This window comes from Lissotriton vulgaris, chromosome 6 (assembly GCF_964263255.1).
Source record: "Lissotriton vulgaris chromosome 6, aLisVul1.2, whole genome shotgun sequence".
In the NCBI taxonomy this organism is placed as follows: Eukaryota; Metazoa; Chordata; class Amphibia; order Caudata; family Salamandridae; genus Lissotriton; species Lissotriton vulgaris.
In genome coordinates, this window is record NC_141694.1 from 94,157,013 (window position 1) to 94,183,606 (window position 26,594).

Sequence of the window (26,594 nt, forward strand, 5' to 3'; positions counted from 1 at the left end):
AGGTCAGGGACGGCGATGGGCACCTGCTTTGCTCCCAGCTACGCGAATTTATTTGTGGGCTGGTGGGAGGAGCAGGTGCCCAGGAGCTGTAAGGTCAGGGAGCAGGAGGGGACCGTGGTATGCTGGCATCGTTACATCAATGACTTGCTCATCGTATGGAACGGTGGAAGAGAGACAGCACTCGAGTATATAAACATACTCAACAACAACAATTTGAATCTGCACTTCTCAGGTTCGGTTAGTCCGGTGGCAGCGTAGTATCTGGATCTGAGAATTTTTATTGAAGAATAACATCTTCACACCTCCCTATATAGGAAGGAGACTGCTGGCAATTCAACACTCTTTGCCAGCAGCAGCCACCCTCCCCAACTCATCAATAGCATTCCCTATGGGGAGCTACTGAGGCTCCGCAGAAACTGCTCCAGAGATTCCGATTTCGAGGCAGCTGCCTCGGAATGCGTATCCCGTTTTAAGATCAGGGGGTATGGCGAAAAACTGCTGAAAAAGACACTGAATAAAGTAAGGGAGATCAAGAGAGGAACTCTTCTCACCTCCAATCCTACACGGGGAGGACATGGGAAAGAAGAAACCAATAACAAAGGGAAATTCAGGCTAATACCCCATATTCATCAGGGGCAAAAGATCTGAGAATGATGCTTAATAAAAACTGGCACATTCTGTTGACTGATAATGTACTTAAGGAGGACTTACCGACTCACCCACTTTTAACTTTCAGCAAAGCAAGATCAGTTGGTGATATGTTGGTTACTAGCCACTTTGAGAAACCTGCCCCCAGAGTAAATACTCTAAGGGACCAAAAAGGCTTTTACCCCTGCGGCCGCTGCAAAGCGTGCGCAGGTAGTAAATGGGTCCTGTCGTACACAATAACGGAAACAGGGAGAAAAATGATTATCAACAAATTAATTACCTGCAGTACGCAGTATGTGGTCTATTGCTTGCACTGTCCGTGTGGCCTCCGCTACATCGGAAGTACTATTAAAGAGCTTAAACTAAGAATATTAGAACATCTTAGAGCGATAGACAAGGCAGACCGGGCCTATCCGGTGGCTCGCCACTTTGCTGAGGCACACGGGCGGGATCGAAATAAACTACAATATTTTGGAATAGATATTGTGCCTCCAAATGTGAGGGGCGGTGACCGCCTGAGGCGACTCCGGAGGTTGGAGTCGAGATATATAATAGACCTCACTACAAAATACCCTAAAGGTCTTAACAGTGGGGAAGAGATGGCATTCCATCTAGGTAAATAAGAGACATAGCTTACAGTAAAGAATGAAGAACTTGAACACTGTATGAGCACAACCTAGTAATGTGGACTAAAGCTAGCTGGAATTTATCTCTTAATATGCCGTCCCCCTGATCAACATTATTGTTCTGTGTATTTGATATTTGTTTTGGTAACTCTTAATTGAAACTTCGATCAGATCCGATTGGATCTGATTTGATTCTTATTCTGAAACTATGATTGTTAAATGATGAAAATTTGGTACCTTCTAATTCGAGAACAACATTTTAGCATCCATGAATTATGCTAATTGTAAAGTAATCATGCAATCATGAATTAGAAATGAATTGTGAATGTCTCAGAATGTGGTTATGATTTTGTCTCAATGGGCGAATGCCTTTTCTTTCTCTCTGAATTAGCTATCTAGGCTAATGGTACCATAACTGTTATTTAAACTAACAGCCCTAGATACATACAGAGATATAACTCAATATGATTAATTCAATGAGTTGATTGTAGCAATATAATGTCATGCCTCTCCTTCCGCTGAGATTCTATCGTATCTGTTTGTCAAGCTTTCTTTTCCCTTCAAGAGTAACTTTTCCGTAGAGCATGGAATAAAAATGTATTTTTTGAACACAGATGGAAATGTAGACATGAAACGATGAAGGACACTAGCCAATCCACGGCTTGATCTTTTGTTCATTTTAAGAACAATTTGTATAACATATGCATTACTGCTCTCAAGGAGCTTTTGCCCATCTGTGGGCTGTATTACATTCAATTCAATTCTATTGACTGGTTGAGACATACGACACATCAAATGTCATTCCAAGATGGCGCGCTCTTTGAGCAATGTGATGAGAGTCCTTTGTCAATGTTCATGTTCATGATCACCTGAAAGCTTTATTAACATGTCGGTAATGCATTTGGTGTAACACACACTGACGAAGGCAGCACGCCGAAACGCGTCTGTGTGAGCCCCTTCCGCGAAATAAAATCAGCGTGATTAGCAAAATATACCCCTTCGAGTGCTGTTTGTCTTCTTGACTAATCAGGAGGAGTTGGAGCGCAATATATATATATATATATATATATATATATATATATATATATATGTATATATTTTGCAGCTCCGATTTGTCTCTCATTCCTCAAGAAAGAAAATCCGGCACTCGCAGGGAAAGTGTTCAGGTTAGTTTTAATCTCAAACACTCAGCAGACAAACGCGTTTCGGTTTTCCTTCGTCAGTGTCTACCATTGACAGGGAAGGAAGCAGGTTTAAAAGCATTTCATCACATTTTGGCATGTGTATAGAAAGAGGACTGACGTTTGCCACAAAATCTTCTGCCAAAGAAGAGTTTGTCGCATACTTGAATACAAATGAATTGAATCTGAATTTTACAGCTGATATTAACGCATCAACAGTAAATTATCTGGATTTGAAAGTAAACTTGACGGGTACCAAAATTGAAACAGAACTGTTTAGAAAGGTAACAGCTGGTAACTCGGTTTTACATGCCGAAAGCAGTCACCCCCCGACCCTAATCAGAAGTATCCCCTATGGAGAACATCTAAGAATTAAGAGAAATTGTTCTAGAGACTCAGACTTTGCAAGGGCCACAAGAGACAGCATCAGCGGGTTCCAAGTAAGGGGATATAACAAAACACTCCTAGAAAATACCCTGAAAAGAGTTGAAAGAATCCCCCGAGACCAACTTATAAAAGAAAAGGTTAAGAAAACTAAGCTGGATGAGAAAAATGAGGGAAAATTCAGATTGATCACCACTTTCTCAGAGGATTCAAATCACCTGAGAAACATTCTGAAAAGAAGCTGGCACATCCTGAAGACGGATCAAATTATAGGAAAAGAGATTCCAGCCTTTCCTCTAATTACTTTTAAGAAAGGGAGATCCATCAAGGACAAAATTGTACATAGTCATCTTCCCGAGAAAATAACAACAACAGGAAGAATTAAGGACATGCCAGGATTTTTCCCTTGCGGATAATGCAGAGCCTGCAAAAAAAGCAAAAAGCAAACTACATTTGAAATTCCAGGGTCAGGACAGAAAAAGAAAATATCTAAGTTTCTCACATGTAATACCACTCATGTCGTGTACTGCCTACTGTGCCCATGCGGACTAAAGTACATAGGCAGCACAGTAAAGAATGTCAAGTTACGCATACCGGAGCACCAACGTGCTATCATGAATAAGGACTTCAACTATCCTGTAGCGAAACACTTTGCCCTAAAGCACAATAGCAATAGAGAACTTTTGCAATATTTTGCTTTAGACCACATACCAGTAGATCCAAGGGGCGGAGATAGATTACGGAGATTAAGAAGGCTAGAATCCCGTTACATAATAGACCTCCAGACAAAGGCCCCTCTGGGATTGAATAGGAATGAGGAATTAACATCTCATTTGGGAAAAGCATAGACTCTGAAAACAATGTCAAATGATGAGTAAAACACCCCGTGAGCAATGCCGATCCACGGCTTAATAACACCCACAACACAGCAAAGGGCAACCCATACAAAATGTATACGTAATGTAAATAATTTCAGGAATTGTGTATTGAACGTGTCTGAAATTAATGTATGAAATCGTAAATTGTATTTCATCCATATTGCCTTCCAAAGTGTTTAAAATATGTAAAGAAAATAGTAATGCACTATGTAAATAACCTTCTCACGGGGCCTAATGTCAGTCCTCTTTCTATACACATGCCAAAATGTGATGAAATGCTTTTAAACCTGCTTCCTTCCGTGTCAATGGTAGACACTGACGAAGGAAAACCGAAACGCGTTTGTTTGCTGAGTGTTTGAGATTAAAACTAACCTGAACACTTTCCCTGCGAGTGCCGGATTTTCTTTCTTGAGGAATGAGAGACAATCGGAGCTGCAATTTGTGACGTGGGGCGCCACCACGAGAGGCACCCGTCAACGGAGCTGCAATATATATATATATATATATATATATATATATATATATATATATATATATATATATATATATATATATATACACACATATATAAACATATATATACATCTGCATATCTATATAAATACAAATATAAACGTATGCATACATATACATATGTGTATACATCTGCATGTTATGTACGTGAAAGTTTGAGGTTCATTATGTACAAAGTCCAGGCGACCCTTATTGCCTTACAGGGCTTAAATTATTAATCCCAAATGCTCTCTTTATAGTAGTGTGGGTGAGCAGTTTAGGCTCATCAGTACAGTTGTGTTAAGCATTTGTTGTACAAACAGAGACAATAAATGAGACACACACTCAAGAAGAAATAGAGTCCAATTTAGAAAAATAACACAGAATTTTATATAATTTTAGACACCAAAATCATCAGAATCAGGTAAGTACATTAGACGTTATAGATTTTTCAGGGAAAACAGTAGAAAATCACAGCTGTCAGATTTGAGGCATGAGCCTCGAATGCGGTAATGTTATCCTATAGGAGAAACATTCACTGCATTGGTGCACTTACCACTTTTTCAGGGTTACTCTTCTTGACTTAAGGTGATTAGGGGCAAGGTCTAAAGAACCACCAGCAGTTTGGATTTACCTGCCCTTATGTGTCCGGGTGCAGAAGTGCTTGTCGCAATGGTAGCCTGAAACACTATCCGATAAAGTCAATGTGGAAACCTGTAAAAGAAAAACTGCTGCAAACCAAACCCTCTAAGTCAGTCATTTTAAGAGTTCTCCGTGTGTTATTGTCCTACTAAATGGTAGGGCACACGTCCTGAAAAAAGAAGTGCGGAAACTATTCAAGCTAGGCAGTATGCAAGTGACATCATGGTGCTTGACATTACAGCACAACATCTCAGGAATTGACATCACAAGAAGTGACATCAGATCTTAACACTTCACACACGTTTCACAGGTCTATCATGAGTACATTTGAGTGCAATATGAGATTTAACAAATTAGATTTTGTGTCTGGGTTGTGCCAAAAAAGTGACACAACCCTGATGCAAAATGTGGGCCTCAATTTATACATTTATTTTTTTTAAACTGTACCGCAAATAAGATGGCAACAGGGAGAAACATTGTTGGAAATCTATTCTACTTAATTGCTTGAAAATTCTGCATTTTAAAATATCCTATGGGGTTAAGTCACCTGCTGCAAAGATCTTTGAGTGCCCTGTAAATCCCAAGGAACAATAGTAATTGCAAGATTACTTTGGAGGGTAATGCATTTGCTGGAGAGACCTGTTTTGTATCAAAGAAGCGTAGAGGGTTAATGCATCTCCTGCAATGTTCCTCATCTAACATGCCGATGACAGATCTTTTATTTTATGTAGTAGGTGAGTTACTGCTTTTAATAAAGAAATAATTATGTTACTCGCAGTTCATAAATTGTAATCCTTCTAATATAGCACACCAAGCTATGAAGGATGTGTGACTCCTTCACCTTGTAACTCTCACTCTCTTTGGTAATACATCTTGTACATTGATCTACACATTTATAGGCTTTATTGTCAATGCATAATGTGTAAGTGTGATGTAATATACGTAAAAAACAATATCTCAACAGGTATCAGTTCAAAGACAGTTATGCATGTATGCAGGAAGCATTACACAAACAGGAAACAAGGAGACTCAATTGGTTTGTCTTAAGGTTGTTAATCGCCAAAATATATCGAACACAGTTACATAGGGATATACAGTTAAGGCAGCACTGTATAGAGAGAATCATATGACAATCCGAAGGCACTTGGTGTATAGTGATATATACAAGTGGATAAAGGTGACGACGCAAGTGATCAGAGTGAACAGCGTTAGCGGTGCAAGGTGAACAATGGTAGAAAACTATATACAGTGGTGGCTCAAAGAATAACAATTTACATCAATGGCATTCATTATTTTCCATATTTTGTTGTGAGCCAAACGGAAGAAGTACGCCAAACAATTGCGCTGTGGTGTCGACGGCGTTTTGATCCTCTTTACTAGGGATCGTCTTCAGGACGGGGTTGTCAAATTTGCTGAGTGCTAAATGGGCACCACCCTGGGTCTCGGGTGCCTTGAGAGCCGGTCGGGGCGGCAGCGTCTACTTGACTGGATTGTAATAGGAGGCAACAGGACGTGCTTCTAAGTGGGTCCGGGAGCGCGGTCCAGTGTATTGATCTGCACCTATATGGATTCACATGAGGAGTGGGGTGGAAGTCCAGGGCGAGGGAGCAGCGCTTGAGTGAATCGTGGCAGCTGGCAAGGGGCTGAGTCCCGGGTAGACTGAACGGCGGGACGGCACGTAGGTTGGAACACCTAAGTGTAATGTAAGGCGCTCTGACACCCTGCATTAGGATGAGTAGCCCTTGAAGGGTGGGGAGCGCACCTTCAAGGACTCCGTCAACAGCAAATGTAATGCTCATCAGAGGACTTGGCATATCAACCTTTTGGAGTTGCTAGTGATCTTTCTGGCTCTAAAATCTCTTTGCGCCATCATTCTGGGAGCATCAGTGTTGATCCGCATGGACAATACAACCACAAGTATGCACTACCTAAACAAACAAGGAGGGATGTCCACTTTGCTGTCCCAGCAAATCTGGGATTGGGCTATCCAACATCGAATAACTCTGGCAGCGGTCCATGTCCCGAGAGTATCCAACATCCTCGCGGACTCCCTCAGCAGATCAACAGCGTTCAACCACGAGTGGGAGCTCCATCAACCAACATTGGATCGTATATTTCAGAAGTGGAATCGACCCGATTTGGACTTGTTCACGACCAGTCTGAACCGCAAATGCCCATTCTACGCAAATATGGCTTCCCCAACAAGACTCATGCGGGCAAGCGCGTTTTTTGATGAACTGGTCGCAGACCTATGCCTATACCGTTCGTTCCCAGGGTGCTACGGAACATGAAGAAAGAGCCTTGTCGCCTACTTCCCATAGCTCCCAGGTGGCCTCGCCAGTTCTGGTTTACCGAACTCCTCCTTACATCCAAATGCGATCCCATTCAGTTGCAACCAATACGGATCTCCTATCCATTCACAACTGGCAGATCTGCCATCCGGATCCTGCATCTCTGTGCTTAGTGGTGTGGTGCCTGAACACCTTGAATTTGCTCACTTAGACATTCCTTCAGAATGCAGGGAGATCTTAGCTAGCGCTAGAGCGCCTTCCACAAACAAAATCTACATGCTCCAGTGGAAGCGATTTTGCCTGTGGTGTCAAGCCGCCAACATTCACCCAATCCATGCAAAACCAGAACAACTTTTGCCTTTCTTTTTACATCTGGCAAGGGCAGGCCTTTCCCATTCTACTCTTAAGGTATTCTTAGCGGCTATCTCAAGATTCCGACAGGATGGTTCACACTCTCTTTACTCCTCTAGGATCATTCAACAATTCTTCAAAGGATTGTTTCGTTTGTTTCCTCCCATCCGTCTCCCATCTCCACCCTGGCATCTTAACCCCTTCGATGCTGGTGACAAAGCCAGCTCGTCATGGGCGTTACCTGCGCTACCCGGACGACGAGCTGGCTTTGTCACGTTACCCGCGATTTTCAAATTTCATCGCACAGCGGGAAAATCCGCTAGCGCGCATGCAGTTAACATTGTTCTGTCACAACTCATGCAACACCCCTTTGAACCTATTCATAGGGCTGATTTAAAGTTTGTTTCATGGAAGATGCCTCGTCTGTTGGCTCTCAAGTCAGCCAGGCGAGTCAGTGACATTTAAGCCTTTACTACTAAACCGCCTTTCCTTCAATTCACCAGGGACCCGGTATTGCTCCGCCTTAACCCCATTTTTATGCCTAAAGTACCTTCTGATTTCCATCTCAATGAACTGGTCATTTTAAAGACTTTCTTTCCTAATCCTCAATCACCTGCAGAAAGGACTTTACATTCTCTTAATGTCAAAAGATGTCTAAAAATTTATTTACAAAGGACATCCTCAATTCGAAATCTGATCAGCTTTTTATAGCCTATGGAAAAATGCAAAAGGACACCCAATATTCAAACAGTCCTTTGCCCGTTGAATTTCTGCTGCGATCTCTTTCTGTCGAGAGCACATTCTACTAGAGCAATCTCTTCTTCTACTGCTCTCTTTGCTGGTGTGCCTCTTCATCAAATCTCCAGAGCTGCAACATGGACCAGCAGGCACACCTGTACCAAGTACTACTGTCTGGAAGCTGCCAGCAATGCAGACACGTCTGTGGGACAATCGGTTCTCCGTAATCTATTTAAATAAGGTGAGCCTCTGTTCTTCCCTCCTCCTCATTGATGCATTCTTATGTACATATCTTTTATATTTATATATTGTTACAGATCTACATATGTTTATTTTATAAGGTGTTGATATAAATATATATTTTATATATCTGTTTCTTTGATGATCTCACAAGCATTATTATGGAATTACTGCTTTCTGCTCTGATTCAAGCATGTGAATCTATGAAAGATACCCCAATACTGGAGAAGAACAAAATTTACTTACCTGTAAACTGTGGTTCTCCTGTATTGGTATCTTTCATAGATTCAATTTCGATCTCACCCACCTCCCCTCATAGGCTCTCCTATGCTCTTTTACTCTTATATCACACTTGTACTGGAAAATCTGAGAGCCTGAGCCTCTGAGGAGAACATTCTGGAGGGGGCTGTCGCCTGATTGGCTGTAGTTTGGACTATATATAATGACTCAGACGAGTCATGAAAGAGGAAGATTTTTTCCTATTAACTTCTAGCCATTTTACTTCCTGGTTCTAATTTACCTATGATATGGTTATTTTATGCATATGTATTGCTATTTTTATGTACCGTGGGACTCCCACTCCGACAATGGGGAAGGATTCAAGCATGTGAATCTATGAAAGGTACCAATACTGGAGAACCACAGTTTACATGTAAGTAACTTTAGTCCCTCCTGTCCACACCCCCTTTTGGCGGGAGGAGCTGGGAGAAAGAATAGGGGATGTGCCCCCCTCTGCCAACTCTACCCCTCACGTACCTGTGGCGAGGTGAAGTACACTTTTCAGTGACGACTATCTTAACGATGGTGAGACTTATCAAATCAGGGCAAGGTCTATGTCCCCCTCCCACAAAAGGTGGGAATAATAGTGGGTGTAGACACCCCAGGTAAAGAGCCCATTGGCCCCTACCTGTCACGTCCTTATAACGCCCCTAAATCTAGTATTTAGGTAGCATCCCCAGACCCTGAACTTCAGTTCCTGACAACTTCAAAAGAGCCAGACGCCACAGAGTCGAACTAGTAGAAAAGACTACAAAGAACTACTGACTTGGTCCCAGCCCTACCAGCCTGTCTGCACCCGACGCCTCTGGCCGAGTTCAAGTGGCCTACTGGTTCTAGCGAGGTTTCCCAGTGCTCCAGAGTCCAAGTCCACTGTGAGCTGACCCCTCCTGGCCTCCTCGTCGTCACCTGCAGCCACTGCACGGAGACCCTCCCAACCGCGACCTACTCAGATAAGCTGTTTCCTATGCCAAAAGACACCCCTTCACCCGCCCACCCTCTAGCTTGGTGAAGAAGACCTTGGTGTCTCTAAGTCCCCGAGTGTTGCAGCTTACCTCGGCAGCTGTTGGTTCCCTTTAATTGGCCTCCTGGCCTGAGCCTGAAACCTGCTTACTTACGTACCTGTAAGCAGTCTCTGTCCGATTGCCCCCAATCCCCATTGATTTGCATTGGGGAAATGACCTTGAACTTGCACCGTGCACCCAGCCGCCCCTGTGCCGCAGGTGGTGCACTGTTGGTACTGAACTGGACCTTGCCCTCTACTGACCTTAACTTCAGAAGACTGGTCTTGTAAGTCTATGTTATCCCTATCTATACTGAATGTTTTCTTCCTCCCTTAGGTTAAGTCTGAAAATTGTACTGTGTCCATTTTTGAAACTGAAAAGTATTTCTGTTGAAAAACATATTTGCCTTGTGGTTCTACAAAATAAATATTACCAAAGATAATTTTTATAAATTGGTCTTGGATTCGTTCATTGAGTGTGTATCTCATTTATTGCCACTGTGTGTACAACAAATGCTTAACACTACCCTCTGATAGGCCTAACTGGTCGCCCACACTACTACAAAGTAGAGCAGTAGTATTATCTACTTTAGCCTCTGTAAAGCCTTTGGGGATACAATGTACTTCTGTTTGGTATAGTATATAGAGAGCCAGCTTCATACATCCCTGCTTTAGGTTACTAACTTTTTCAACCTTTTTAGGGCTCGCCTGCTGATGCGCTTACGCATAGCTGGCGAAGCTCTATAGTGGCTTATCCAGAGTTTAACCACTGGCGATTCCATGCAGTGCATGTGCGCTTTTTAGGTCATTGCGCAAGCGCAAGCCCTAGCCCTAAAAAGCGCGTGCACAATGCCACCAGCCGCCTGCCTGCCTGCCTCGCATTACCACATCAAAGGCAGCCCAGCCTCCCTCCCACAAGCTTCTCAGTGTGCGCTCTGCATTTCTCCTCCCAGCGCATTTCTCATCCCCTAATTATTCACGGCCGGCCATACTTTCAGTTTCACGGCCGCCAGGCCGTGTCTCCTTTTATCCAGCGCATTTCTCATCCCCTAATTATTCACGGCCGGCCGGCCGTACTTTCAGTTTCACGGCCGCCAGGCCGTGTCTCCTTTTATGTTCTCTGATGCTTGTTTATAGCAGCGGCGTTTAGGTGCTCGGTTAACTATTTTTAACTTGGCTATTCACGAAAATCTGTATGCTAGTTTGTATGAATCCAATTAGAACTGTCATTTTGTGTAACCTCCTCCAGGCAGCCACTGTCTCTACGCTACTGCTTATATGCGGCATCGGGTGCTGACGGTGCTGCTGCTTCCTCAGCCCAGACTGTCTGATGCAATATTGCTGCAACCAGCAGAGGCTCATTCATACTGTCGAGCATAGGCCGCGCCTTTCCTGCCCAACTAGTTTATCCAACAAGTTTCTTTTACCTGCTATGAAATAATTTTTTCCGTAGCTCTGCATTTATAATTTGCCTAATGTCGTGCCCCGCGCTGTACTACAACTCACCCCATCAATGTTCACACGCCCGAGTAGAATCCGCTGAAACCAGCATTGGCAAAGCCAGTGGATCTCTTGTGTGCATTTCGAGTCTTGACAAAACATTTAATAATGCAAGTGGCTGCGGAAAACACAACAAAATGTTTCTTTCTAGTTAAAATACGTCTGTTAGGTAAAAAAAAGTGTGGTATGATTCATTGTAGTTTTGAGGTATTAAAGTCTTTGCTCATGTATGGTAAAGCAAGCTCTTCGTAGGAGGTGCAATGATACATCAGATAGGTGATACTTCTGGGAGGGTAGTCAAAGCGCATACTATATATATTTTCAAGAATTGTTAAAATATATTTTACAGGCAACTGTGCAGTTAATCCAGCCCTAAGCGCTCACTCCTCCTTTTGACTGATTAGGAAATAGAAATTATATGAACTACGTATTTAACATTTTTGCAAATTAAATGAACCTACTTTAAATAATCCCTATTATTGAAAATATTGTTCAGTCATGCTAGTGCATAAAAACGAAAACTAGCATTTGTACTTTATTAGGAGTATTTCAGAGACCCCTTTAATGTTTATAATTTTACTGAGCACATCACCTTGCCTCAACCTATTTTTTTAATAACTTAAGCTCACAATTCATTTAAAAAATAAATTGTATAGACGGATTGAAGGACCAGAGCATACACCACAGGTTCAAAGGAAGGAGAAATTCTTCCCCATGTGTTTGCACAGTTAAAGATCAACAAGGTTGATTTTATCACAAGGCTTGTGTAGGCTTGAGAGTCCCTCTTTGACATCCACGATACACAGGAGCTGAAGATGTTAGGGCTTGGTAACCTGTGGGTGTGGTTAAGCGATGACGGATGACTTTCCATGGCCTTCATTAAAATGTCGGTCATATATGTGTACCTATATTAGAGGGTCACTGTCTCCTTTTCAGATCTACCAATACAGAGTTGATGATGCTTCCTTGGACCCCTCCTTCATTGTGATATTCTTGCTGTGGTGCATAAGGACTGAGCTTATGCACCAAACACGTTTAATTTGCAGCACACTTTATACATAAAACTCAAATAAAATAGGTCTGTTGCTGCCTGTTCTACATGATATTTAATTTGATATGATCGAATTCATTGTGCTCATAGAAACTCCAGCGAAGAAAGTACATATTCACGTAAATGAGTGAATGGCCTATCATTGACAAAAAGAACACACCAGATAGTAAACTTCCTTTTCATGGGTGGGAGATTAATAAGTTTCAGTCTGGTGGCCTGGTTTTCTGCTGTAAAGCATTGTCTGATGATGGCCCTGACACTGTTCTTCCTGGCTCTGGATACTTCTCTTTTATTTACTGGCTACTTTTTCCTTGGTAACAAAAATGCGTGCGAAGAGTCAGGTAGCCTGTACTTCTGCCACGCACTTTTGTTTCTAATGCTTACGGAGCAGGCAGCGCTAGTCTCTCACTCGCCTCTCTGCATGCATGCTTAGCTCCCTTTGTTAGTGTTCCTTGGCCGGACTTTGGAGGGCAGTGTGAGGATCCACTTTGGGGGATAGTTCAGAGCCGGGTAGCCTGCACTTCTGCCACAGTCTCACTAATTCAGAACGCATTTTTTTTACTGCCTCATTAGTTAACCGACCCGTGCGCTCTGGCATTTCTCCTCCCCTAATTATTCACTGCCCACGGCCGGCCAGCACATCAAAGGCTGCTGCTCCCCATTCGTCTTGTCACCCTTACTCTCCTCTATTCTTCCCTTCATGCGTCTCCGCGCCCCCACTCCCCACCACAGCAATGCCGAGGGCTTGTCTGCCTTCTCCCAGACTCGTTTTGTATTTTGATGTTTTGGAAGAAGAACAAATTTCAGCTGCCAGGCTACTAGTTTGCTCTTAAACAATGCCTGGCTATTTGGAAGCCCCGTGTCCTCTCCTTGGCTGAGGCGCAGATCCCAGATGCCTTTCGATCCATAGTTCATGGGCTAGCATGTCAGCAACTCCGATTCGAGCAGTTAAATATTGGCCTCCATGGTGTGATGTAACTTATCCTGTTTTGTAGCTTTGTTGGAGGCTTTAAGGAACAACCACTGTCGACCCATTTTTATATTGAACCAGATGTTATCCTAAACTCCAGGGTTTGGGATTTAATTTGTTTTAAATGTTCAGCCACATTTTGCTAATGCAAGATTTCTTATGTAACAGAATCTGGTGCATTTACTCTTGTGACTGACATTTCAAAATCACAGTGGCCATCTTTTTTCCCCTTTTTAGGGCTCGACCTCTGCCAATGCGCCTGCCAACCCACCATTCAGCTCCACCGAGGCACCCACCACACACCTCCGCCGAGGCACTCACCACACAGCTCCGCCGAGGCACCTACCACACAGCTCTGCCGAGGCACCCACCTCACAGCTCCACCGATGCACCCACCACACAGCTCCACCAATGCTCCAACTAAGCTCCACCAATGCACCCACCACACAGCTCCACCAATGCACCCACTAAGCTCCACCGATGCACCCACCACACAGCTTCACCGATGCACCCACCACGAAGCTCCACCGAGGCACCCACCACACAGCTCCACCGATGCACCCACCACACAGCTCCACCAATGCACCCACCACACAGCACCACCGATGCACCCACCACACAGCTCCACCTACACAGCTCCACCGATGCACCAACCACACAGCTCCACCGATGCACCCACCACACAGCTCCACCGAGGCACCCACCACACAGCTCCACGAGGCACCCACCACACAGCTCCACCGAGGCACCCACCACACAGCTCCACCGATGCAGCCACCACACAGCTCCACCGACACAGCTCCACCGATGCACCCACCACAAAGCTCCACCGATGCACCCATCACACAGCTCCACCGAGGCACCCACCACACAGCTCCACGAGGCACCCACCACACAGCTCCACCGAGGAACCCACCACACAGCTCCACCGATGCAGCCACCACACAGCTCCACCGACACAGCTCCACCGATGCACCCACCACAAAGCTCCACCGATGCACCCATCACACAGCTCCACCGAGGCACCCCGCACACAGCTCCACCGATGCACCCACCACACAGCTCCACCGATGCACCCACCACACAGCTCCACCGATGCAGCCACCACAGAGCTCCACCGACACAGCTCCACCGATGCACCCACCACACAGCTCCACCGATGCACCCACCACACAGCTCCACCGATTCAGCCACCACACAGCTCCACCGACACAGCTCCACCGATGCACCCACCACCCAGCTCCACCGATGCACCCACCACACAGCTCCACTGACACAGCTCCACCGATGCACCCACCACACAGCTCCACCGATGCACCCACCACACAGCTCCACCGAGGCACCCACCATACAGCTCCACCAAGGCACCCACCACACAGCTCCACCGATGCACCCACCACACAGCTCCACCGAGGCACCCACCACACAGCTCCACAGATGCACCCACCACACAGCTCCACAGATGCACCCACCACACAGCTCCACAGATGCACCCACCACACAGCTCCACCGATGCAGCCACCACACAGCTCCACCGATGCACCCACCACACAGCTCCACCGACACAGCTCCACCGATGCAACCACCACACAGCTCCACCGATGCACCCCCCCACACAGCTCCACCGATGCAGCCACCACACAGCTCCACCGACACAGCTCCACCGATGCACCCAGCTCCACTGATGCACCCACCACACAGCTCCACCGACACAGCTCCACCGATGCACCCAACCCACAGCTCCACCGATGCACCCACCACACAGCTCCACCGAGGCACCCACCACACAGCTCCACCGAGGCACCCATCATACAGCTCCACCAAGGCACCCACCACACAGCTCCACCGATGCACCCACCACACAGCTCCACAGATGCACCCACCACACAGCTCCACAGATGCACCCACAACACAGCTCCACAGATGCACCCACCACACAGCTCCACAGATGCACCCACCACACAGCTCCACCGATGCACCCACCACACAGCTCCGCCGATGCACCCACCACACAGCTCCACAGATGCACCCACCACACAGCTCCACAGATGCACCCACCACACAGCTCCACATATGCACCCACCACACAGCTCCGCCGATGAACCCACCACACAGCTCCGCATCGATGCACCCACCTCACAGCTCCACCGAGGCACCCACCACACAGCTCCACCGATGCACCCACCACACAGCTCCACCGATGCTCCAACTAAGCTCCACCAATGCACCCACCACACAGCTCCACCAATGCACCCACTAAGCTCCACCGATGCACACACTACTCAGCGTAACCACAGCATCACTCAGCGTAACCACAGCATCACTCAGCACCACCACAGCATCACTCAGCGCAACCACAGCATCACTCAGCGCAACCACAGCATCACTGGTTCAAATATGTTCTTTCAATGTTTCAAGCTGTTTTCAAGCTTTCACGCTTTATTACAAATCACAAAAAGATGTTAACATTTCACTTCTGTTCTTAGATTTTTGTCACAATAAAAAACGCTGAACATAATCTTCACAAAAGTTATTTACAAAAGTTTAAGCTATTGCCATTACTAATTAAATAAATTATTTAAAAATTAATTATTTAAAAAAATTAAAAGCCAGTGTTATTTGTAACATCAATACATCTAAGTCACATAAATACAAAACATGTTGCATTACAAATGCTATAGGTGTCACATTTGCAAAAGTTATAACTATTGGCATTGTAAATGACAAAGCTATTAATTTAGCCATTTCAAAAAATAACACATAAATAAAAAAAAATCCATTTATAAGACCAATAGCTCAAACTTTCCAAATGCGAGCCCTGTTGCATTTCCAATGCTTGTTCTGACAATGATATGGGGACTTATGAAGGAAGGCATTCGTTGATGCTGGAGATGGGTCTTTTCATTTTAGAGCATAGTTTACATTGGCTATATTGTTTTAGTAGTTTTTCCTACTCTAAGAGTATTTACTTGGAAAAAGAAAAAAATGCTCACTCAAATTCTTTGGTTACCAAGACCCACTTAAATGATGCTTCCTTGGTGATTGTAGATATATTTTAATCATACCAAGGACGCCAAACATTTTCTGCCATAACATGAGCATGAAGGTACTGTTACTTGTTTATGCAATGTAGTTTAAATGTGTCAATATATATGTGACCATGCCTTTCCTTGCTTATGTCCAGGCTGTTAAATATAGTCCCGGCAGAACTCCCGACAGAAAGCCTCTTCTTCTGTTGTTTGAAGATTCTTCTACACCATACATCTTCTCTTCTGCACAGTGAGTACCCTCTCCTAAAGCTTTCCTTTGACGTAGCATTTATATAGGATGTTTATGGAGGACGGGCCTGGTCTTAAGGGCCCTAGACCTCTGGATAAAGCAGCAAGAGTTTAGGGCAGACAGTAAGTTTAAGGCATACTGTGGAGGAAGGAATATATATGTAACAGAGATGCATATCGATAAAGAATTAACAGAAAATAAAGGGAGGTACCCTGATACTCGGAAAACGGACGGATTGAACAATATGAAGCAACACAAGGTATTCCTTTTCAAGGAACTATTTTATAGGTAAAAATCTTCGTATATAAGAGTTTACCTAAATATGGAACATGTGCTTTATATGGATACATTCAGAAAAGGGGGTGGTGATGGACAGAGTATCTGAATTAAGCAGAACACTCCTACCCAGTCAACAGATCAGGGCTTGATCCATCACCGTTTTTTAGCTCACTGCACCATCCCAGCTCAGAACCTGGCTACATGCAAATTAGTCTGTCCCTGGCCCAGTGTATCATGGGAACAGGGCAGACCAAACTACCAAGCCAATTATTTTACTGGAAAGGAAACAAGCTTCCGGGGACCGGTTTCTGGCATTACAGCCGTCTTCCGCCCGGCTTGCTTGAATCCTGATGGTACAATGAGCAAGGGACTCACATCTGAGTATACCCTTCCACGCTTATGGTGGACAAAACGATTCAGAAAAGGGGGTGGTGATGGACAGAGTATCTGAATTAAACAGAACACTCATACCCAGTCAACCGATCAGGGCTTGATCCATCACCGTTTTTATATGGATACATAGCACATGATCCATATTTAGGTAATCTCTTATATACGGAGATTTTTACCTATAACATAATTCCTTGAAAAGGGATACCTTGTGTTGCTTCATATCAATAGAGAGATGCCTTGTCAGTTACTTTATACCTGGTGATAAATAGGGATGTCAACAGATTACGATCTTTGACACTTTCTGAGGGCAAATATGATAAGGAGAAATAGAGCAATGACAGTTTTGAACTGGTAGATTTTCTATGTTTTTATGAATTCTGCAATGTCTCAAATACAGGTCTAGTTTTCCCAAAATTTGACGCCCACCCATGAATGCTTGTTTGCCAGATTTTGTACTTTACCTGAACTTTGAGCCAGCCTAGGATTTGGTTCAGCAAGGCTACAAAAAAGATTTTATTGGCCAAACAGTGTGTCTTTTTTACTGTGGCAGCCTTGAAAATTATATAAAAGCCATTAAAAAGAATTCCATCCTGGTGAGGGAAGCCCAGGTATATTGGTCAGGATGGCCGTGATGTGGAAAATACCTTGGAGAGGGGTTAGAGGGCTGTTGGACAGACTAGTGTGGTGGTTTCCTTGTCACTGTTTATAGATACAGCCTGCGCCATAATTTGGAAGGGCTAAGCAGACTCAGAAGTTTGGAACTTTTTTAGTGGGAACTTTATTTAAATGACATATGTAGGCTGTTCTCCCTATATGAAGACTGTAGAAGGAAAGGACCATTGTGAGCCATGGATGAGTAAGAGCCGCTCGCATTAACCCACATCTCCTGAGGCACCACAGCCTGCACGGCCCTGGCACCTTCCTGGTGGCTGCTGTTTGGAAGGGGTGAGGAGTGAGTTAGTTGGATCCCTCAACTTGGATTTCAGAGGCGTGAATGCAGATTGCTTCTCTGGTTGAAGGATGCCACAATTAAGCTGCTTCTTTGTCTATCTGGTGAATGGCATCGCTCTTGAAAGGGGGCGTGGTCAAGCTGTATAAGATAGTGGAAACAGTCTTTCCCAATCCAAGGCTGGGGTGAGTTCTTCCTGTGATGCTGTTTCCTGCCACTGTGATACATACAAAGACATGTCTTGGTGTGTTATGCTTAGTGGCTCACTCTCTCCATATTTGTCACCACTTTCTTCATTCCTTTGATATCATTTTTGCCGCGGATATTTGCTCCTGGCTTTGACCAGCTTTTGGATAGCTTCACCTGTAGCTCACTCTTTACTTTCTTCCTGCTTCTTTATGTCACAAAGAGTTTGGTGCCTTGCTTATTCTCTTCAATAAAATCTTCAACTGTGGAGAAGTGTGGCTCACTGGTTAGAGGAGGCAGACCTGGAAGCAGAGGTCAGCCCGGGACCAGGGTTCAATTCCCGGCTCGGCGTGGTCTTGAGTCCTAAAATGTCCACGGACTCGACAATTCTCGCTCTGGTGCCTACTTGATTCATGGGTTCACACTCTGCGACTCTGGGCAATAGCTTGCTTAATCTCCACAACGGCCCCTTGCGGTGGGATGCCTGGCTTTCACCTTGTGGATACCCTGCCGGGGTATCTGACAGGGGAATACCAGGACGGGTTCCCTAAGCAAGCGCTTAGATACCGGGTCGGTGATTTGCGCTATATAAATACATGTACATTTACATTTACATTACTGTATTCGGGATCTATAAAATTGCGAAGGAGGTTTTTCCTCCTTGTATATTTCTCCTTCCAACTGTGATCCCTGAAGGACAGACTTGAACATTTTCTTGTATCATGTTTTGCAAAGGGTAGCACAGTGGCTGCTGGGAGCAGTCACCTGTTCCTCGAGCAGCCAGGCAACAGGAATGCAACTAAACAGAAGTTTACAGCATCCAGACGTTGACCGAACTTTACAGCATCCAGACCTCAACCGAACTTTTCAGCGTCCAGTCAAAAAACAAAGCCCTTTTTTAGGTCTCGCCTAGTCAGTGCGCATGTGTTGCTCTAGGAAGGCCTTTAGCCATCGGTCTTCACTTTTGAAGCACTGCACTCATGCTTGTGGCAGCATCACTTAGCAGGAGCGAGCAGCGGCGCGGCCAAGTTTATTACAAACATATGGCCGCTGCTCGCTCCCGCAAAGTGAATGGCACCAAAAGGACGAGTGTAGTGCTTCAAAAGTAAAGACCGCCAATCGCGATGCTGCTTGCATGTGGCATCACTTGTTATCTTCAGTCATGCGATGTTTAAAGATGGGAGTTATTATAGAGCTTGGTTCCATCCTGACATTTTCCATTTTGTACATTCATTTGTACCTGCCCGCGGCTGATATTAAGGGCATTAGCACAAGCACAAATCTCTGCCGCTCGCTCACGCTCTCTCTCTCTCTCTCTCACACACTCACGCATGCACACTTGCGCTCACACACACTCACACTGTCGCTCACACACACTCTCTGTCAAACGCTATCTCTCGTCTAAATCTCACCAGGGATGCTCATATTGTTGTATTCTGCTTTTGCAATTCTCCATACAGGCACATCCGTCGATTTGTATTTTTTTCTACTTTTATTTCTTTTCCAATATTTTATTCATGTAGCAATAAGACGTTCGGTTCTGCTGGAAAAAACATTCAGAATGTGTGTGTAGCTTGCATTGAAGCTTGCATTTTTTTACAATGATTAAACAGCGCACGTCATCAAACAGGTAAGGTATTTCCACACAGATTAAATTCTAGCCGTTAAATGCAGCGTGCCGGATTCTCGAGTTGCACTCTGCAGATGTTAACAGTAGCATCTGCTGAATAATAAAAGGCCATACAGGTTTCAGGATAAATTAGAGCACGAGCATAAGTACATGCAGCAAAACACCTCCTTCTAGACCATCTCACTACTGTTTTGGGTCTGTCTCTCACCCCTCACCTCCCTGGCACTCACCATTCACCCCATTGGCCTGGCAGTCACTCCTCGGCCCTGGCACTCACCCATCTCCTGCTCTGGCACTCAGCATTGACTCTCTGTGGCACTCAACTGTCACTTCCCTGACACTCGCCCTCCTGGTACTCATACTTCCCCCTCCCTGGCAGATATCCTTCACCTCCCTGACACTCACCCATGTCCCTCCTGGCACTCATTACTCGCCTCCTTGGCACTCACCCTTCACCTCTATAGCACTAGCCCTTCACCCCCCCCCCCATGGCATGGCAGCCACCCCTTGCACCTCCCTGGCATTCACCCTTCCCCTCCCTGGCACTCACCCTTGACCCTCCTGACTCTTGCGTCTCACCTCCATAGCACTCATCCTTCATCTCACTGGCACTCATCCTTCATGCCCCTGACCTGGTATTCACCTCCACGGCACTAGTCCTTCACTCCAGCCCCTGGCACTCATACTTCCCTTCCTGGCACTCACCCTTCCACTCCCTTGCACTCACCCTTGACCCTTCTGACTCTTACGTCTCATCTCCATGGCTCTCACTCCTGTCCTCCCTGGCACTCATTCCTAACCTCCCTGACACTCATTCCTAACCTCCCTGACACTCATTCCTAACCTCCCTGACACTCATTCCTAACCTCCCTGACACTCATTCCTAACCTCCCTGACACTCACCCTTCATCCCCCTGGCCTGACAGTCACCCTTGTCCCTCCTGGTATTCACTCCTCACCTCCCTGACACTCACCCTGGGATGCTGGGATGCCTTCGGGTAGCCATGCGCGATACAAATGCGTAATCATTCATTCATTCATTCACCCTTGACCCTCCTGCCACTAACCCGGTTTCCCCCAAGAACAAAAAGTAACAAGCATTGGCATAGCCAATAGGTCGCACTTTTGGGACCTTATAAGTATTTAGTTATGCAGCACAATATCCTTGGTGCAACAACATCAACTGTTGCATGGCTAAACACTTATAAGGTCCCAAAGGCGAGACCTATTGGCTATGACAATGCTTGTTTACATTGGTTGTACTACTGTGAGAAGTCATAAAGCTTCCAAGCTCAGGGCCGTTCGTGGACCTTGGGCTTTGGAAAGTCACAATGAAGAGAATTCACTCTTTTCTGGTTTACTGATATATGTAACCAGCATCTACGGCTGAATGAGAGCCATAGATATGAGTTAATGACCATCATTGAATGACGACCGAGTATAACTCTGAATGTTTGAGTTGTTTGCTTAACTCTTTCTAGTTAATTCTTCTACAAAAAATCTATGTTTCTTCCTTTGCAAGGGTTGTTGAGCAGGACTGTCTTGTGGTGTCATATTAATCCTGTTGGAGAACATCTATCTTGTTTTTCTTTTGTTATAAAATGTGAAGTTTCTGAAAATGTCCTGGGATATATTGAGCACACAAAGCATGGTAAGTTCAGATGATTTGCAATTACTGGCTGATAAATAGTTGAGCGTTGAGTGCTGAAGCCTTCTCCACAGGTGCCTGGATTTGAAGATGATGAATCTCTATACAAATCAGAGGCCACCGAAGTCATCTGTGGTGTACCACAAGGATCTTCACTCAGCCCCACCCTCTTTAACGTATACATGAGTCCCCTCGCATCCATCGCGCGCCAACACAACCTCATCTCCTACGCAGATGACACCCAGCTGATCCTCTCCCTCACCAAAGACCCAAACACCGCCAAAACCAATCTACACGAAGGAATGAAAGAAGTAGCCGAATGGATGAAGAACAGCCGTTTAAAACTTAACTCGGACAAAACGGAAGTCCTCATCTTAGGATCATCCCCCTCTGCCTGGGACAACTCATGGTGGCCACCGGCCCTGGGCACAGCACCCATACCTACAGATCACGCACGTAACCTGGGCTTCATCCTAGACTCCTCCCTCTCGATGACCAGACAAGTCAACGCCGTCTCATCTTCATGCTTCAACTTCCTACGCACGCTTAAAAAAATCTTCCGCTGGATCCCCACCGAAACAAGAAAGACAGTCACCCACGCACTGGTCACCAGCCGACTGGATTATGGAAATACCCTTTACGCCGGGACCACAGCCAAACTACATAAAAAACTCCAACGCATCCAAAACGCCTCAGCCAGACTTATACTGGACATTCCCCGTCATGCTCACATTTCCGGTCACCTGAAGGATCTCCACTGGCTCTCTGTCAACAAGAGAATAACGTTCCGTCTCCTCACCCACGCACACAAGGCCCTCTACGACCTAAGACCCGAATGCCTCAACACACGACTGTCCTTCTACACACCCACCTGCCAACTACAATCATCCAATCAAGCCCTCGCCGCAATTCCGCGCATCCACAGATCCACCATGGGAGGAAGATCCTTCTCTTACTTAGCGGCAAAACCTGGAATTCTCTCCCCACTCACCTCTGACTTACACAGAACCACCTCTCCTTCAGAAAGCAACTAAAAACCTGGCTATTCGATAAGTAATGCACCTACCCTCCCTCAAGCGCCTTGAGACCTTCTGGGTGAGTAGTGCGCTATACAAATTCCTGAACTTGAACTTGAACTATTGGAGATGATTTCTGTTTTATAGGCTTGTTTTACTGCAGACTCGTTAAACTGTCCTGGCACTATTTCTTGTGAGTGAGAATGGTTCAATTCTTGAAGCACATCCCTTCAATTTGTAAATAAAAAAGACCAGGAAAAAAAACTATTAATGCAGTATTGTCTTGCTTGTTTTTAACAGCCATTGCTGTTTCAGAACGTGGGATGAGGATTAACGAGTTTCAAGCTGTTCTACATGTACAAAGATTTGTCCAGATAATTCATGGAGGCATTCTTGAGTGGGAAAAGCTCGATCAACTCACATTTTGCACCTGCCTTGAATGTGAAATCTGAAAGAAACATGTTAGTTATAGAGTCCTTACCTTAGAATGACCCCCAGGTGTTGACTGGATTCGGAAAGATTTTCATCAGCAGTATCTCTGCATGTCGCAAGGTGGCGTCGGTCAGCTCCGCATCCGTCAGCATCGTGGTCGCCAGGTTGACATCACAGGAGCTACTTAGACACCGCCCTTGCGCGCTGACGTCAGTTCTTTCTTTTTCTGCGCCAGCAAGTGCAGATGTGAGCGGTACCTCCAGTCACTTTTTGACTGATCTTTTGAGCGACTTTTGTCAACGTCTTTTTTGAATCCTGGTGCACGTAGGGATGCCCGGATTCTAGCTATGCGGTTCCTGTAGCCGACTGATGTCGGTTACGGATCCGCACCTCGAGGGCCTCTTTTGCCTGGAGCGTGACCACGACCCCAAGTTGTGCTCCAACTTACGGTCCATGGCTCCGAAGGCTTTGCAGGAGCGGCCCGAAAGCTTCTTGAGCGCCGGCAGTCGGCTCCGCGCCATTCAAGGTTCCAGTTGTGAGGGAGGTCGAGGGACCGGTCGGGGAGCCATCATCACTCTTCCAAGTCTTCGAAGTCTTCGCACCCTAGGTCGGGTAAGTCGAAGCACAAGAAGAAGCCAAAGAATCATCGTCGCTCTTGGACTTCTCCCCGTCGGTCGGCTTACACGACGAGTGTAAGAAAGTGGCTCTGTCTATACTGCACCAAACTGTGCACAGAGTCCACAGTCCCCAGAGGTATGACAGAGGTTAAAGTTAGATATAACCATACTCTCTAAAGTGATAGCTTGGTCAAGCAGTAAGGCAGTATCAGAGGACAGTGTAAAGCATTTGTTGTACGTACTCAGTCAGCAATTGGTCTCACACACTCAAGAATTGAACTCTAGGCCAATTGTTTTGTATAAAAATATATGGTTGTTTTATTTTAGAACCACAAGTAGGTATAAAAATACTTTCTCAGAATGAGGTGTTGCAATTGAATACTTTCAAATTGCAATAGATTTTAAAATGCAATAGATACAGTTGTTGCAATATGTAACACAATTGTCAACACTATAATAACATTGAGCTTAATGGGACGTTTGTAAGTAAATGCAATAAAATCACTTTACAAAGGCTTTTCTTACTCGGGGCTGGATCTTAGATTCAGCCCTGGTGCATTTCCTGTAAACAGTTGGAAGAAATTGTTTTTGTTACACAGGTGATTCTTAAGGAATATTTGTAAGTTTAGAAATTCTGGCAAAAACCAGGCAATGTTATCCTATGGTAGGAAATTGAGTTAACTGAAAATCACAGTTGTATTTACTTTTTAGGGTCAGTGCTGGGCAAAAAGATCCAGCACTGGGATCTCTCCTGGTCAAAGGTGAGTAATTTCGTTTTTGTTGATCGGGCGATTTTTAAGGAATATTTCAAAGTTTCAAAACTTGACACTTAGAAGAATTTCCAAGTGAAACCAGCCAATGTTACCCTATGGAGAAAAAGCAAGTTATCGATCTTCAGGTAAGTACTCGACTGGCAGAGTTAAGGTTCTATGGGTAGACTCAGGGGTCTCCCAGGGTCAGGTAGGTACAGTTGTTACACCCTCAGCTGCACAGGGGCAGCCAGGTGCAGAGAGAGTAGGCCTATTGTTAGCCTATGGCGGGCAGGGGACCTTTGGTTGGTGGCTGCTAGCAGGCAGGCCACGGGGCTGTGGGAGCTGGGCTCCTGGTCACTTACACAGGGCAAGTGGGGAAGTAAGTTAGGACAGTTGCTGCACTTCCATTGGCACTCGGGCGGCTGGGTGCAGGGTGCTTTTGGGCCGTCGGGCGCCCAATGTATTTCAATGAAAAGCTGGAAGTTGAACAAAGGCTGCAGGCTCGGGGACGGAAATTCTTCAGGTGCGACCACCACTTCGAGAGATAAGTAGGGAAGCTGTAGGTTAGGTAGGCATCCCAGAGGAGGGCACCGGGGGCTGCAGGGCGCCGGGTGCAGGGGTGTCTTTTGGTGTCTGGAAATCTTACCCTCAGCTGGTCGCGGTTGGAGGATGTGGGCGGCATCAGGAGCGTCAAGGAGGGTCCTTGGGTGCTGGATTTGTGGTCACAGTCGCCGGGGGACGTCCTCATGGTCTTTGTTCACTCAGGCACAGGCTGGGCTCGGCAGGTGCAGTGTGTGTTGGATTCGCGGTTTTCTGGCTGGCACCAGGGGTTGTTGCTGATTGAGCAGAACCACTGCTCGTGGGAGTCCCAGTCTTTGGATGAGCAAGGCAGTCAGGTCCTCCGGGGTTTTCGAGGTTGCTGACCACAGGAGATGCTGGGATTTAGCAGGAGCAGGTTCAAGGATCGACAGGCCGGTAGGGCTGGGGCCAAGTCAGTTGGTGTCGTTTTCTTGTTAGCAGCTGTTAGTGGCTGTTCTTCTTCTTGTTTCGTAATCGAGATCTGCGGAAGGAAGGTTCAGAGTGCCCCTAAATACTAAATATAGGGGCGTTTACAGGTAGGGAAAGGTCAGGGACCTATGGGTCCCTTCCCTGGGGTGAGTACACCCCCTATCCTGCCACTCTCCAGTTGTAGGGGGGCAGTAGCCTAGTCCTGATAGGGTAGGTCTCCCCATCCTCAAGATGGCGGTAGCCTGGAGTTGTGCTTCACCCCGCCTCCCCCACCTGAGAAGTGGGTTGGCAGAGGCTGGCACACCCCCTTTCCTCACTTAGGTTTTCCCGCCTGTCTTCCCGCCAGAGTGGGGGTCAGAACCGGTGGGGACCAGTCGCTGAGTACAGCAAGTGGCCTGGAGAAGCTCACAATGGCGGCATGCCTTTGAAGCTTCCCCTGCCCATCGTGGGGGAGGAGACCTTGCACCTCCTCCCATGATGTGCATTGTTGCAGGCCAACGAGAGCGGATGGCTCTCTACCCAGGGGTCCAGCAACATGTCTGCTGGGTGGCAGCCTAGGCAGCCTCTCAGTCCGGACACGGGATGTGGGTTGGTTTCAGGGGGCAATTGTAAGTTGCCCTCTGTCGTGCATTTTACATTAAATCCCACTCTGACATCAGTGCAGGTTTAATGTGCTGAGAAGTTTGATACCAAAGTGTAGCCATTATGGTGCTGTGGAGTTCGCAATGACAATCTCTCAGCACCATATACTCTTAATGGCAACACTGCACTTACAGTGCTCAAGAATGGAGCTGGGTACTGTAGGGGCACAGGGCTCATTCACCTGTGCCCACACCACTGGCATAGTGCACCCAGCTATAGGGGTGACTGACGTATGCCAGGGCAGTGTGTTTGTGGGCATGGCACACAGGGATGTGTGCCTTGTCGACTCTCTGTTTAGTTCTGAACTTCTGCACCAAGACACTCAGCCTGCAAAGGCAGTGTGTGTGTGTCAGGGTACAGGGCCTCTAAGGGTGGCACAAATATTGCTGCAGCACTTGGGGGCCTTCTCTGGTCACAGTGCCCTGGGTACCTAGGGTACCATTTACCAGGGGCTGACCTGTGGCCAGAGATGCCTATTTATTTATTCATTTG

The 26,594-nt window shown here is 45.9% G+C and overlaps 1 protein-coding gene across 2 annotated transcripts in view; it reads left to right on the top strand.

Moving 5' to 3' along the window:
* The window catches only part of LOC147706850 (exportin-5-like), a 2,308,032-nt gene that overhangs the window by 277,581 nt on the left and 2,003,857 nt on the right, over positions 1-26,594 (top strand). For both annotated transcript variants that reach the window (XM_086926017.1, XM_086926018.1), the window contains exon 8: positions 16,456-16,550. In XM_086926017.1, the coding sequence (XP_086782143.1) occupies positions 16,456-16,550 (95 nt within the window). The remainder of the gene's footprint in view (positions 1-16,455; positions 16,551-26,594) is intronic.